The sequence below is a fragment of the Topomyia yanbarensis genome, chromosome 3, assembly GCF_030247195.1.
Source record: "Topomyia yanbarensis strain Yona2022 chromosome 3, ASM3024719v1, whole genome shotgun sequence".
NCBI lineage: Eukaryota > Metazoa > Arthropoda > Insecta > Diptera > Culicidae > Topomyia > Topomyia yanbarensis.
The window spans coordinates 69,899,704-69,916,124 of record NC_080672.1 but is presented as its reverse complement, the minus strand read 5'-3'; the positions used below and the strand labels follow the sequence as shown (position 1 = coordinate 69,916,124).

Here is a 16,421-nt window from a genome sequence, read left to right as displayed (position 1 = left end):
GCTGGGCGGTGATGAACAGTCGGAAGTCCGCCTTGATGTAAATCTCATCTTCCATTAGACAATGAGGCTTCGTCGGCATTGGGTGTACAGTATCCGGGCCCGTGACTTTCCCACCGTATTTTTGTAGCCTTCTGCACTTTGTACGTAAGCAGTCGCTCCCGGTCCTTGGCTCTCTGAACAAAAGATTTTGACAGATTCAACTTTTCGGACACATCCCTGATCGAAGCATTGGGTTTCCGCTTAAACGCTTTCACTACACGCTTGTGATCTTGATCATTAATAGAGCATCGATTCTGACCGCAATTCGATGCTTCGATGCTCAGAGTTTGGTAGTAACGTTCAATCACACGACTCACCGTTGACTTTACGTTTCCGAATTGTTTTCCACATCCCAATAACAAAGTTGAGGATTTTCCAGTGCTTGTGCAAAACAATTCGCAACGTGGCTTTTCGAGTGGCGCTGCTTTTTTCAAATTTTTGAAAAACTGACAGCGATAAAAATACAGTGTAATCAATACACTCTAAACTACGTCTACCCAAATTTTCAAGAAATACCCAATGGGTTATTTTTACAGCGTTTTTTCCGTGATGCAATTTGATAAGGACACCCTTTAAAATATTGCTATGAAAAAAGTTCTAAATCAGAATACTGTTTTAAAGAATCTATTTGTTCGAGTGAAGTCACTTGGAAACACGTGCTAGGCTAGGATACCGTGGAATTTTATTAATCGGTAGGGTTATTGCTAGGCACCGAATTGGCGGGTTGTAAGGGTATATCATACAAAATTATCCATTAGACAAACACAATTCGTTCAGCATTCAGGCAACCCGTGAGACGTATCTGATCAGCTGATTATTCTTAGTTCAGACGTTACTCGGATAGGCACGATAAAATCGTCCGTCAAAATGGTCAAAATGATCCAACATCAAATAGATCGGACCAACGAAAGATTAACGACGGGCGATTTTTTTTCTGTTCACAAGAGTAGAGCAGAACAAACTCGTTGACAAAACCCACCTTTGAATTGTCAAACAAATTTAATTATCCGTAATTATTCGTTCGCTGAAAATATTTAGTCAATATTTTCTTACTCATACTGTGTATGTAATTGTTATATTCAAGTACCCCTCGATCTCAAATATTTTGATATTTCAATACGCAGCCAAATTTAGCATATTCCCAGCAAAGAGAATAGGGAAAGAGACGAAGAGTGAAAATCAGTCAAAACGGCAATACTCCCTTTATGATGATCTCAACACTAGAATTTTGGCAACCGCTTCCACAGGCAGCACTTTAAATGACTCCTATTATATTTTGAAAACAAACCGTATGTCGATCGTTGGATTTGTTTATCAAACGATGCGCATTTCGAAACAAAGACATGAAATAATTTTAAAGCTTGTTTTACTCATACATATACTCTAGAATACACCTCACAATCACGATTGAACAAAATTCTGACGAAAATTGAAATTTCTTTTTTGATAGATGTACAATACTTATCTCCTCCAACTGAGGCGTGAGTAATGTTTATTTACATTGCACGATTGGTCTGCTCAATAAGGTATTTTTGGCTTCACACTATTCGTCTCTTTCCCTATTCTCTTTGATTCCCAGTAGGTCGTAAAATGAGCCGGTGTTCTGGCTGGCTCCAACCACAATTACGGCTTCTGTGACAGAACCGATTCCAATTAGAATCTCATCTTTCGCCAGAACTTACTGGGAAAATGCTAAATTTGGCTGCGTGCTGAAATGTCAAAACATTTTAAAATGGGCCGGAATACTGACTGGATCCAGCCAGTATTGCGGTTTAAAAGTTTTGAAACAATCATCATATTTAAACAAACATCATATTTAGGGATACCATGAATATTTTTCAAATGTCTTATCATTTCATAAAAAAAATGTCTTCGTTTGTATTCAACTACCGTGATTCTGAATCGTTTATTAATATTGAGCCAGATTTCTGCCAGATTCCCGGAAATAAATATCTTCGAAATGTAAAAAGCGTCTTCACAATACTTCAAATGTCTTCAAAATGAAGACATGTCGTCACATTTGGCATATCAGGTCATATTCTGGTTGCAGTTGAAAACTGGAAAATCCAACCAGCAATAATCGCATTTTCTCCGGTTCTAAACAATGGAATCGCGTCGGAGGAAGTGCAATTTTTTCGTATAATGATGCGCTATAATGCGCACTACTTTCGACGTTGTGGATTAGCTATGAATAAGAGAAAAAAAGCGATTGTCGCTGGTTGGATTTTCCAGTAGTCAACTGTAACGATTATATCCACCCGGAAATTGTGTGGTTAGGTAGGGTTATTGCTTCAAACCAAAAACATTGATTAACATGTTAAACATGTTAGGACCGCAATCAATGTTTAGTTTCAATAATCTGATAAATCTCAACAATTTTGAGAACGGATCAATTCAGCCAATGCATTGACTTTGCTGTCTGTTGACTGATTCTACCTAATGACGGATTCTTTTTCCTTTGAAGATTTTTCATTTCCACACCTGTATATGGGAATTTTTTTTCGCGAATCCTCTGATAAATTACAGATAATAACGGGCCTGCCCTGCTCTGGCGGTTCCGAAGGTGCGGCACTACTTTCATAAGTCAGTCGTCGTATATGCGAGTCTCAAACAGGAATGATTCTTAGTGTCAGCAAAAACACTGGCCACGTAATGTCCTGTACACTAAAAATCGGCTGCGAAGTCTGTCGAAAAAGAAGGTCAAACTCCGCTACGGAATGTAGTGTACGGCTTTGCCTTAACTGGTAACATGAACAACTACTTGGTTTTCAACATACGCAGATTTCAGTCTATCGGAACTTTTTTTTGAAAAACTGCGTGATAAAAATACAGTGTAAACAATACACTTTAAACTACTTCTATCCAAATTTTCAAGAAAAATTATCCAATAGGTTATTTTCTACAGCGATTTCTTCCGTGATGCAATTTGATGTGGGACACCCTTTAATAGAATTTTTCTCGAAATTACGTTTTTCAAATTGGCGAACACGATAACTCAAAAACTAATCGACGAATTGACTTGATTTTTTTTATGAGAATGCATAATATGTGTAGTAGAGTGGTTCGCGGTTGTGTGGGAAAACTTCAAAATGATTTAAACTAGCGGGCACAGCACTTTTTGAGTTCCTTTTGTGGTCCCAAATGCTTGTGCAAAATTTGGTAGCGGTTGGTGGCTTCCCGGGTTTGCGCATTGCGTTCAAAGTTTGCATGGGATTTTGTATGGGGAAATCAAGTATTTTGCATTTACGTTAATAAAGATGCCTATTTCACTGAATATGAAAAACCAGCTTTATAAAGCTATAGTTCAAACCTTGGTTAACAACATTGTCGAAGACCGTAATTAGCTACGAGTCTTCAAAAAATAGTTATAACTTATTGTAAAATCCAAATGCAGAAATTGATTACTGTTTTCACACACAGCCGGTGCACCACTGACATCGATATTAAAAACTTAGAGAAATGAGAATATATTCATCGCAGAGACTTGGGACCTTTGAATGAAATGTTCAGAATGAATTACTGAATAACATAGACGTAGTCAGAAAATGAAAAGAAAATGAGTCCCTTGTCCCTTGTCGTCTTCGACAAAGTTGTTAACCAAGGTTTGAACTGTAGTTTTATAAAGCTGTTTCTTCATAGTGAATGAAATAGCGATCTTTATTACGGTAAATGCAAAATAAGTGATTTCTCCATATAAAATCCCATACAAACTTTGAACGCAATGCGCAAACTCGGGAAGCAACCGACCGCTCCCAAACTTTGCACAAGCATTTGGGACCACAAAAAACTCAAAAAGTGCTGTGCTGAAAAATGTCATATTAGAGCCACTCTAATGATGAACCATAGAAAACTGAATAAAACAATTTCTTTCATTTTTTTACAGCAAAGTACGAGATTTTTCGGCTTTCGTGATGCCTTTTCTCGAAACTCGAACTTTTTTCTATGTTTTTTAGTTCAACGAGTAACTACAAGTCTAAGCTTTACAATCTGATTGAATTTCATATGTTAGACAATTTTATCAAGAGTTATCGTGTTCGCCGCGGCACTCCTGGACGTGGAAATGGTTGGACGTCTACTCTTGGAACGCTCGTATGTGTAGCTCTGCGTGATCGAAAATATTTTTTTCGAACACAATGAATATATAAATATATCTTAACATTACACAAAAGGTCAATTGTAGCCTTTGCCTTCAAAATCGTAAAACAAAATAACGGTTTGAGTACTTTACACCAGACGCTCCCCTTAACAGATAAAGTTCGAACGGTGAGTGAGAAACCACTAAACTTACCTAATCTATTTGATGATACGGGATAATTATAACAGGTCAAATTATACCTATCATCAGTAGCAGGTAGCAAATATAACCCCGGAGCGTACAGAAAATTTCCCATCCCTTTAACTTTGTTCATGAATTTCAATGCACAATTATTATCCAGAACATGTGAAGTGTTTGAATTGAACTGTACTCCACCGCATAAACCGCGATCGGATCAGGCAAGCGGATAAGTTTTCATTCGATGAAATCGCAACAGGTTTGAGTGAGCAGGCTTGTGAATCCAAATTACTTGAAAGTGATACTTTTCCATGCCTGCGGTGAGGAAGGTGAAAGTTCAGTGTACCAACGACGACACTGAAAAATACAGCATCCACGGCTCGAACAATACATTTGAAAAATCCAAACTATCCTCTCTTAAGACTATTGCCACTGCCACCAGAAATTACTTCGATCGCATGACCAATCTAGTACATACGGTATAATATGCTTCGCAATGAAAAGCAGCAAAGCACCATCTAGTTAACAGCGACCACTAAAATTTTCCCAACCGCTGCTCTCTCACGTTCTACACGCGATGAAATAAATAAAAAAAAGTTTTCTATCCGTTCCTCTTCCGCTCCACAACACTTTCGAACACGGTCCCAACCTGACAGCTAGGTGTCGCTTCGCTAGCAAAAGGGGAAACAGACCAAAGATCATCTCATCGTTGTTAGCTTTTTACGACTTTCGTAACCTCTGTCGTTTACGACAGTAATACGATGTATAAATTGTGTACTTTTAATTGATTTATTAGAACCCATTTCGTGGAGAGTTCGTGGAAAGTTTATTGACCGATGCGTGTGCATCGGAAAATGCTAATTATAAACGCTTGCAACCGACGGTGCATTAAAAGTGCGATTCAATCATATCGAAAAATGATTTACACGGTATTAATTAAAATTATGCAATGCGGTTCGGTTAATTAATTACCAAAATAAATAACAGACAGATTTATAGACGGGAAATTATGAAAAGTGGGATATTTATAGAACCTTTGCTGACCGTATATTATTGGTGTTTAACCTCAATCGAAACAGTGGGGCCATGTGAATTAATACTGTATGCGGGCGTGTATGACACAATGCACTCGACAACGGCAACGAAATGGGCTATATGATGAATCATGTGGGTACACTTACGCATTCTGGACCCGCGTCCGCTTGAGCACCTCGCCGTTGTTTCGGATCGATCCCTTCTTGTGCAGCGTCGGTGTGGCGATCGACGGATGGCCACCCAGCTGATGGTGGTAACTGTTCGGCTGGTGATGATGATGGTAGGCAAGCTGCTGCGGGGACACATAGTGCTGGTGCAGGGGCTGCGCGGTGCTGATGGTCGTCTGCGGCAGGTACACGTAGCCACCGGAGGCCGTAACGACAGCGCCGCTGCTTCCTCCGGTGGATCCTCCGCAGAGGCTGCTGGCGTTGCTGCTGCTGGCACCACTGGCCAGGATGGCACTGCCGTTACCACTGCCCGGGTGATGATGGTGTGTCGAGTAGATCTGGGATGGACGATCGATCTTTTGCGGAAAGCTATACGAATGGTGAGAAAGAGAGACGAAGAATAAAGATGATTAAAACTCGGGTTGTTGTTACTGGCACGAAAAGGGAGCAGATGTTTTGTTCGGGGATTTTCTTTTTATTCTCTCCTCCAGGCCAGAAAGACTTCAAGGCGAACAAGAAGCAACAATGTTAAAGATGTGAAAAGCAAAGAGCAATGCAGGGATCAAAATTTGAAAACTGATACGAGAATGCAATAGTAAATCAGGTTTTGGTGCAGTGGTGGTTTTTTATAAGAACACATTCAACAGTTAGTTTCGCGGGAAAAAGGACATCTGTTCAAATTTTTATGTTGTGCAGCATCATACATGTGTGAATAGCATGGGGTGGTTCCCGCTGTTGTTTGCCTTATGGAGGATCGATAGTAATTTGCATGCAAAATAGGGGCCACTGTATCATCGGACCAGTGAAACAGTTATGTGTTTAACTGTAAATAAACCATTTTCGGGGTAAATTATGAAAAAATTAAATTTATTAGAAAAAAGTCAAACACGATTAATACCGTGGACTAAGAACAAATATTTATCGAATTTTCATGGGTTTCATAGTATGCAATGCAACAATTATTAGCTTACTATAAGTGCAGCGTTGCACTACGTAATTAGTGTCGCTGTTGCCAATATGATGTTTGACACTCATCAGGGTTACGATTACAGCTTTGTTGCTTGTTAATGACGCATCAAAAGGAACCTGACGAAATTGCACCAATATTCGGCATTAGACAGTATTAATATACCTTTATTACTCTTCAAACTGCAAAAATATGGTATATGGTTGAAATGGCCCGAATCATATTTAACGAAACGCGAACAAACAGTTCGCTTTCAGAATAAACTCTCTGAGCCAATTCGTGTCACCTCTGGCGTACCCAGGGCTGCCACTTAGGCCCTCTTCTTTTTATTTTGTACGTATATGGCATTACCTTTATACTTAAACATCCAAAAGTGCTTATATATGGACTAACTTGTAGAAAAATGCAAATTTATGCGAGATTTAGGCGTAATCTTAGACTCGAAGCTCGCATTTGTGGAGCATTACGATACAACAATAAATAAAGCAAATAGTATGATGGACTTTATTAAAAGCTTCAGATATAATGCTGAAGACCCTTATACATATGTCAGGCCAATTTTGGAATATTGCAGCGTAATATGGAGCCCATGCGCTGTCCTGTACGAAGAACGCATCGAATCAGTCCAAAACAATTTCTTTCGTACGCACTTCGTAAACTAAATTGAACGACATTTCCTTTTTCATCGTATAAAGCAAGTTGCATGCTCATTAATATACAAATCCTCAAAGAACGCAGCAAATTTTCCATACTTTGCTTTATCAACGACATTATTTCTCAACGTGTACAATCCGCATCATTACTTTCGCAATTAGATTTTATGTACCTAGCCGTCAACTAAGAATTCGTAATTTATTCCAAGAACAATCTATAAAGGACAAACTATGGTAAAAAGGAGCCACGTGAAAATTGTGAAATAATTGAGCTTTCCATGTCTAAAAAACAAATTAAATTTGAACTTAACCCTAGAAATAATGTATAGTATGTAAGTAAATACACTCAGGTTTTTTTTTACGCGGGGGATACGAGCCGCGTAAATGAAAACCGCGTAAATGAAAACCGCGTAAATTTCAAAATCCGCGTAAATGAAAACCGCGTAAATTTCAAAATCCGCATAAATGAAAACCGCGTAAATTTCAAAATCCGCGTAAATGAAAACCGCGTAAATTTCAAAATCCGCGTAAATGAAAACCGCGTAAATTTCAAAATCCGCGTAAATGAAGACCACTTAAATTTAAGAATCCGCGATAAAGGGAACCTCATTGATAGATACCGCGTAAATTCCAAAATCCGCGTAAATGAAAACCGCGTAAATTTCAAAAACCGCGTAAATGAAAACCGCGTAAATTTCAAAATCCGCGTAAATGAAAACCGCGTAAATTTCAAAATCCGCGTAAATGAAAACCGCGTAAATTTCAAAATCCGCGTAAAAAAAAACCGCGTAAAAAAATACCGCGCAAAAAAAAACCGCGTAAAAAAAAACTTGAGTGTATTGTAATGCCATTTTATGTAGTCTACATATGCTTGGAATTACAAACATAATTCTTTTGGTGCGTGGAGTATTAGCTTGTGCACGCTGACGAAGTCGACTAGCAAGTCGACATAAATTAACTTTTACTGTGAGCCGTGTTTACAAACATTGCTTCACAGTTTAATGGCAGCGTTGGTAAAAACAGCTCAGTGTAAAAGTCATTATCTATGTCGACTTCGTCTGCGTACACAGCCTAATAGTGCTTTAACGGTAATCTTATTCACCAAGTCATCTAGCAGAAGAAGAGCTGAATTCATGATCAAAAGCAACAACCAATTCCGAGTGATAGACCTTGAATATATCTTTGATTAAATGTGCCAGTTTTCGATTAATCATTGGTTTAGTAGCTTTGCCGGATAAATAATTACATCCATTCGGACCAGCCTAAACTTAATCAATAGGGATCTTTAATTTGCAAAAATTGCGCCAGTTTTTCATATGTATTGATAGCGGGTGTCCTTACGAGTACACTCATATCATTCTTAAACCTTAATTATTCTTTTATGATTTTTAATTTAAAAAAAAAAACCAAATTAAATTCAACCAGCAAACTGACAGTTGTCCTACTAAATGACGTATCTGCAAATATCTCGTTCGCCTCATTGTTAACCGGGACAGCACCCCACACAGCATGATCTGGTACTTTTTCAATCCGCTAGCAGCTTGCCATCGCAAGTTTCATCTGCAAACTATGGTAGATCTGATAAGGCAACCTACAGAGTCGTGCAAGTCGCATGGGTTTGGATGTGTTATTGTCCTAAAAGGAAACAAACTAAAAAATGTTTTTTTCAATAGTTTCGGGCCAAAAAATTGAAAAAGGACTGAGATATTAACTCACGGTACTAATCTGCATCAGAATATGCCTTAACCCGCACACTCCTAAAGATCCCTATTTCGCTCGTTCTTTCGGATAAAGTTCTAACTGGAAACGTGCTAAATTGTGGCAGAATTTCTAAAAGAAACCGTACACAAAGACTGACAATACCATGCTGGCGAAATTATCGCAGGAATCGAACATAGAATCGAATCTGGCAGGAAGCACCATCCCCTAAGAAATTTCAAAATCATTGGACCAACGTTGGACGACATCCAATTGCCGTTCAATAGACGTCCATCGTTGGACCCGTGTTACCCGGTTTTGAAATATTTTTTTGGGCTTCTCGGTGGGTATAAATAATCAGTCATGTAATTGTAACACACGCTTACCCCCAGTCACCAAATTTTATGGCAGAGACCTTCTGGCAAATGTTGACAGGAGCCGAGCAAAATACTGGCATAACTCGGACATAAACTGTGCAAAGATCCTGGCAATCAATGTCGTATATACAGGTCTGGCGAAGATGGCACTTTGGTATTCGTAAGATAAATATTACATGAGTGGTGTGAGTGATCACAGTATAAATCGACTTGCTTTCGTCATAGCGGTCGTTCCGCTCCCATTGAATCGTGTGACCGCTATGACGTCGACTCGTTGTGCTTCTGGATTGTTTACATATTTTTGGTTGCCAACACTAGCAAACCGTGTGTTCTGCTACACCTATATATAGCTCATTGCCTGGCAATTCCTACCCTTTATAATTTAGCATGAATCGAGCAAAACATCTGACAAAGATGTGGCAGGAAGCGTACAGAGATCTTGGCCGTACATTCCTGGCTGGATTCTGGATAAAAATGAGCAGCATCGGTTGGTTTAACCGCTTCTGTCAGAAACGGTTGTTGCATTTGAGCGAATTCTGCAAAATGCTCGCAGAACCTCAATTTCGCTTTGCTCAATTTTGGCTAACTTTCTGCTTGCCACGGTGACTGGGTGATTAGAAGATTGCTGTGTATAAGCTACAGTCAATCACAAAAGTAAGTTTTTCAAGATTTGTTGTAGATGTGTGCTAAGTTCTTTCGTGTAAGAAGGGTGTTCGTTGGTATTTCTATAAAACAGTAGCACATATTCCGCTGAACCCTGTTGTTCGAAATTTTGATTTCGTCCGCCCATGGCATGTAAACGCTCACCTAAGTATCGGGAATTACGTTTTTTCATCTTTGTCGCGAACGTAGAAAACATCGTAAACGTAGACGTAACATTAAACTCCCAATTTTATTCTTTCATTTGTGTGTAAGTTTTTGTAAATTTCGACCAATCTTGAATATTTTATTTCCAAGGAAATAAAGGTTTCGAACGGCAAGCAAACGGTGGGTGAATAACGGGTAGAAATTTCGAACCAAGAACGCAGCCACCCACCTGGATGCAGAGATGCCAGATTTGCAGACAAGTCTGCAAATTCGCAGACTTTTAATTTAAGCTGCAGATTTTTTCGATGACGTAGATATTTGCAGATTTTTTAGTTTGGTTGCAGATATTTGCAGATTTTTTAGTTTGGTTGCAGATGTTTACAGATTTTTGAATATAAAGGCTTTTGATTACACTAGCCTTCGTGACATTCTTCCCAGACTTTTAAAATTATTATTGCAGACATTTGAAAAAAGTACCTGGCATCTCTGCCTGGATGTTGCATCTGAGTTTGCATTCTGTTCACCCGTCATTAGCCAGCATGCATTGAGGCGATTGGTTCGGCAGGTGTGGCATCTTGTCACGCATTAGCTAACCATCTGCCATGGTAATGTGGAATATTTCTACATCCCAACAAAAGCACATACACATAACGGTTTATTACAGATTCAGAACACTTGTAAACAATGATGTTTAGTATTTTAATCAGTGAATGTTTGCTTAGTTGAATAATGGGTGATATATGCTTGTTTTCAGCGAAGCAATTGCTAGTCAACAAACAATGTTTCTGCTAATTTTTACAACAAAAATCTATAACAGTACTAGCCAAACTTGTGCTCAAAAGCTCAAAAAAATATTCAAGACTGTAAAACATCATCCACTTCTGAAAATTTGCCTTGATCAGAACATCTTCGCATATTTTTGGATAAAGAAAAACGCAGTATTGTACGGAGAGTAAAACAAAACCAGTAAATAAATTCTCCAAAAATGATAAAACAAACAGGTAAGTAATGCAACCTTAAAATTATTCGACGTCTACTCTATAGTGCAGGATACCATAGTCGGACCATTAGAAAGAGAACGTTTTTTAACAAGGTTAACCATAAAAAAACGCCTTCTATTCGCTAAGAATCAAGAAAATTTCGATCAATCTGTCAGGAAATCAGACATTTTTTCAAAATTCAAACATTTACGGATTCGACGGACATGAAAAAGTAGGAGGAAAAACAATACCATCCATCAAATATGAAAAAATGGTGAGGATCAGTGCTTATTCGGGGAGTTCAGGCAGCATCTGGAGTCGGAATTTTGTTTTTAATGATTTAATAGTAAATGAAATTCATTTTTCGAACATATTGAAGCAAAGTTTTCAAAACAGTGCTATAAAATTGGGCTTGGCTTGGCCGGATCATATATCCTTCAACAAAATAGTGACTCTAAGCATTCAATATTTTTTGTGAAGAAGTCAAGCTTTTCTATAATGTCCAAACTTCAAACACCATCACAATGTCCGGATATGAATGTCATCGAACATTTGTGGAATCATCTCCATTAGCAGTGTTTCGAGAAGAGGCTTCCATTGGAAGTCCACAAGTTTCATGGAAGTATAGAAGTAAGCAAAAGTTATTTGTTTCCAACATAACATTGTCACCTAAATATCCCATTTTTCATATTCTTGTTTGCAGGTAGACTCGGATCTTTCCGTTGCATTGGAGGCATCTAATAGCGTTATCCTTACCAAACTATTTTCTGTTATTTAGTTAGTTGAACAAGTTTATAATTTGATAGAAGATTGTTGGCAGCTATTTACGAATTAATAATACAAATAATAAAATAATTTAAAAATTCTTGCAACTTTTCTGCCGAAATTGAAAACGAGTGGATGTATTTCACATGAAAAATATGAAAGCCACACCACAAACCATGGTCGATAACTGATAGTACATGAACAATTGCTTCACCCGTGCACCCAAAAGGTACATATGGGCTGATGCTCGACTATCCCCATAGCATTCGCTGCCATATTTCAACTTTAATTTCTCCTGTAATTACAGATAACACTGAAAACTATGCACCGAACGCCATCACGTGCCCATCAGGCCAGCACCATTCTGGCACGTTTATCGCTAGCGGTGACTCAAGGAACATCTATAGTTCCTGCTGCTGTTCGATCACATAATTCCTGCTGCTGCTGTTGTTTAATTAAAAAAATTATTAGTTTCAAGCTTGGCTGATCATGCGGCACCACATAAGTGCGCTTTGTTTCCTTCCCTGGCTGGTTGGTTGGCTGCCCGGCGAGCGAGCGGGTTCCATCTATCTGGAGCACCCGGGAATTACCGTCGTGATGAGTGTAGGAGTGGTTGCATGAATATGTAGCAGCACTTTGCACTTGGATTGGAAGTGAAACGCCGAGGTTGTTCAACTACATTTAACTTATAAACTTTCCCGTGCAGTGTGAACATTCGAATTTATTTTTAGGATGCTGAAACATGTGCACTGCTTCCAAATCACAGGTTCCGCCGATTGAGACGACATCTGTTTTGCTGCTCTCTATGTTCAGAAACAATACCAGATGATCACTTTAGAATGATGTAAACAAAACAGTTGTTTTAGGATCATCCTTTTTTTGTGGCTTTTTCTATTTCTGCCTAGTTCGAAAGAGATACGATTGACGCCTCGAGGTGGCGGAGAAAGAGAAAGACAAAGAAAGAAAGTGCCCTAGTATCAGACAGCAGACTGACAGAAGGGTCAGGCAGATGGTCAAGAGAGCAGTAGGAACGCAGTATGCCATGCCTGTGGCTTTTCCCCGAAGGATAAAAGATGAGTTGGCAGCATTTAGTCGTGCGGCCAGACACGCGTCTTTCCGGCAGTCGCCTCGTTGACGCCCTCATCCACGCGTTCGTATTTCAACCGAATTCGAAGGGTTCAGCGTGATTTTGGGGCCAAAGAAGGCGAGGGCATGCCACTTGTCAAAGTGGTAATAAAGCTTAGCAGTACCGACTGTGTACGGGTGGGGGATATCAATCCGTGACGTGAGACCACCGCTCCCGATTTTCCATATTGCAAAAGGCTGCCTGTCTGACTCTGAATGTTATATTCACCATTCGCAAGAATACAATACAAATAATAGCATTTCAAGGAAAAAACTCCGCCAACGGAAACATTCCCTTACTCAGTAGTACGCATCCGTCATAAATTCAACAGTTCATAGAGCGGATCGAAAGATAAAAATGTTACCATCACCTGTCACTATCAGTCTTTGTTTGCATACAACCCGTTTCACCACTACCGACATATCGGCATCAGCATCGGCATCTCTATAGCAGTGGAGAATTGGATCCTCGAAAGCTTCTGTGGAAATGCATAAATCGAAAACCCTAGCAGGTATCATTACACCTTTAGCTCCTGCAGCTGCTCATAGAGAAGAGAGATATGCGCTTCCATCCTCTAGCTTGGCTACGAACGACTCGCACAATCTGTGCAGTCGATCAGATGTAACAAGAAAATGGTAAAATTCACCACCACCACGGTTGAAATTGCTCTAGTGGAGCACCCCTCGACATCGCCAACGTTTGTTCGCAATGTTGGGGTCTGTCTGGGGTAATTCAACGGGAAATAGATTTCTTGAACCAGCGCGAATCGGAGCGGATGTCCTGGTGGGGGAATGGAAACGATGTTCATATTGCCGTGCTGCGTACCAACGGCTGAGTATAGCTTCAGTTTGATTGCGATGAAAAGTGAAAGGGCAAAATGGTAACGTAGTTCCTTAGCTTTCAAGGATGGGTGCAAATTCCGTTAATTTTAATTGGATGTCATCGAAAGTGAAATTTTAAGGTCCTTTTTCTAGAGCTTTTACCCAAAAGCTTTTTCTAGAGCTTTTACCCAAAAGCTAGATGTTTCTTTTTTTATAATTTCGAAAGCATTATTGACACCCTTCAGCGCAGCAGAGATACGAATGCCGATCTGTAATCAGAACGCATTGACTCACTGGCTTTAGGCTAGCACAAGGGTGCATGGAAAAAATGTTCCCAAAATCGTAAATAAATTACTATGAAATCTGGAACAGCCAGGATCATGAACAAAAGCACGTGTTTAATAATTATGTTCAATTTCCCTTCAGTAACACACGCATAACGCTTTTATTAGTGGAAATATTTTTTGTTTTGTGAACTTCAGTCACGATTTTCGCCATGTCATTACCAAATCGATTTTCTGTACGCGAACTAGTTCACAACTTTATGAACATTATTCATAAAACCAAAGGTTGACTCATGATGTTATTCATAGATTTAGGGACATTAGTTCTCGTGCACTTTTTTCATGAAACTCGGAATTTTATTCATGAATCCCTTCAATTCTCGTGAACTAATTAATGATTCCTAATATATTAGTCACGATTCAATATCAGTGCTCGTGAAATAGTTCACAAAATCATGAAATATTATTCATGCATTCGTGAGACAGCTCATGATCCCTAGTATAATAACTACGATTTGAAATCATTCACAAAATCATAAAATATTATTCATGTATTCGTGAACTGGTTCATGATTCTTAGTATAACAGTCACGACTGACCTTTTGCACTCATGAAATAATTCACAAAATCGTGAAATATTATTCATATATTCGTGAACTGGTTCATTTTTTTAAATTTTGATTATAGAGGTTTCAAGCTTAAGATCATTCACCTCTTTTCGGTTTAGAGCCATCTCTTTTGGAAAAAATCTCTAACTCTATTTACGGGGTTGAGGTCTAGCCTAGGTGAGCTGCGTACAAGGTAATCGATATACCAGCTATGATATGCCCGTCCCGTGAACTGGTTCATGATTATTAGTATAATGGTCACCACTGACCATTTGTGCTCGTGATGAGTTCACGAAATTATATAATATTCATGTATGCGTGAACAGGCTCATGATTCCTAGTACAATAGTCGCGATCGAGCATTCATACTCGTGAAATAGTTCACAAAATCATGAAATATTATTCATGTATTCGTGAACTGGTTTACGACTCAGTATAATAGTCACAACTGACCATGCGTGTCCGTGAAATAAATCGCAAAATTATCAAATATTATTCATGTATTCAGGAACTGGAACCGCATGGGTTGAAAAAATGAGGTATGCATAAAAATAGGAACATCCCAAGCTGTTTTAACATTTACAATAATGTTAGAAAAATACTCGATGGAAGAATAGACAGCATAAATTCTGGTAGTAAAATAGACTGGGAAACTGCCGACAGCCTTGCGTTTGCATCTCTACTTAAAGAAGGAATAGAAGTGTGTTTATTAGGCCAAGACACCGAGAGTAACTGAAGCAACAGGTCGTGATAAGGCGAAGAGAAATTACGAACTGCTCATATAATGAATATGAGTCACATTATTCCACGTGCAAAATCGAAAGGAAGTTCTAGAATGAAATATCACGATAACACGAGCAGAAATTGCGAAAATCCTGATCAGAATACTGAAATTTTGAGCATAAATCACAAAACTCATGGCAAAAATATAAAAAAAACATGACTTAGATCCTGAAATCACGAACAAAAACATGAATCTTTACTCGTGACTAAAAAATCACGACAACGTGACTAGAAATTATGAAAATCATGACAAAGTTTCTGAAATCATCAACATGAATCACATTAAACGTGATTAAAATATCAAAAATCGTGTATGAGATTCTAAAATCATGAATATGAATTGCTCTACCCATGACTAAAATATCACGATAACGTGAATAGAAATTGCGAAAATCGCAACTTAAATCCTGAAACCATGAACATAAATCCCATTTGACTGACAGAAAAATCTGGTAGTAAATTCGTGAATAAAATAGCACGGTAACGAGATCAGAAATCACAAAATCGCGTATAAGCTCCTGAAATCATGAACATCTTTTGACGGCTGTGTACTCCCAAAGTCATAGAACATTTCTAGGGGTCTGGCAGGCAGAGTTTAGTCATTCGTGAAATTTGATCACCGATTACTTTTTCGGATTTAAACACACGTGTTTTTCGTCACACCACAATCAGCGAAGATTTCAATCTGTTGGTTGGAATATGTGATGAGTTAAAATATTTAGCGTTATTGAAGTCAAGCAGAAACATCAACGGTCCCAAGTAGCTTCCCTGGGATATTCCTGAAGTAGAAGTAAATGTGGTCTTCTGGCAATCTTCAATGACAACCCTTTTTTCTCGGTCTATGAGCCAAGAGCAACACAACCACAAAAACTACCGTTAACTCAAAATTTTCGCTTTTTAGTATTATATCATGGTTTACTACGGTAAAATCGTCAGATAAATCGGTGTTAAGAAAATCAAAGTAGTATTTCTTTCATTGAGCCTAAAGTTGTTACATAATCACCAGCTCGAGACAGCACTCCATGAAGTTATTTCACA

At 38.7% G+C, this 16,421-nt stretch overlaps 1 protein-coding gene across 3 annotated transcripts in view; it reads right to left on the bottom strand.

The window, feature by feature from the left end:
- LOC131690057 (IQ motif and SEC7 domain-containing protein 1) overlaps positions 1-16,421 on the bottom strand; it is a 273,302-nt gene that overhangs the window by 25,131 nt on the left and 231,750 nt on the right. For all 3 annotated transcript variants that reach the window (XM_058975524.1, XM_058975527.1, XM_058975526.1), the window contains one exon: positions 5,494-5,883. In XM_058975524.1, coding sequence (XP_058831507.1) covers positions 5,494-5,883 — 390 coding nt within the window. The remainder of the gene's footprint in view (positions 1-5,493; positions 5,884-16,421) is intronic.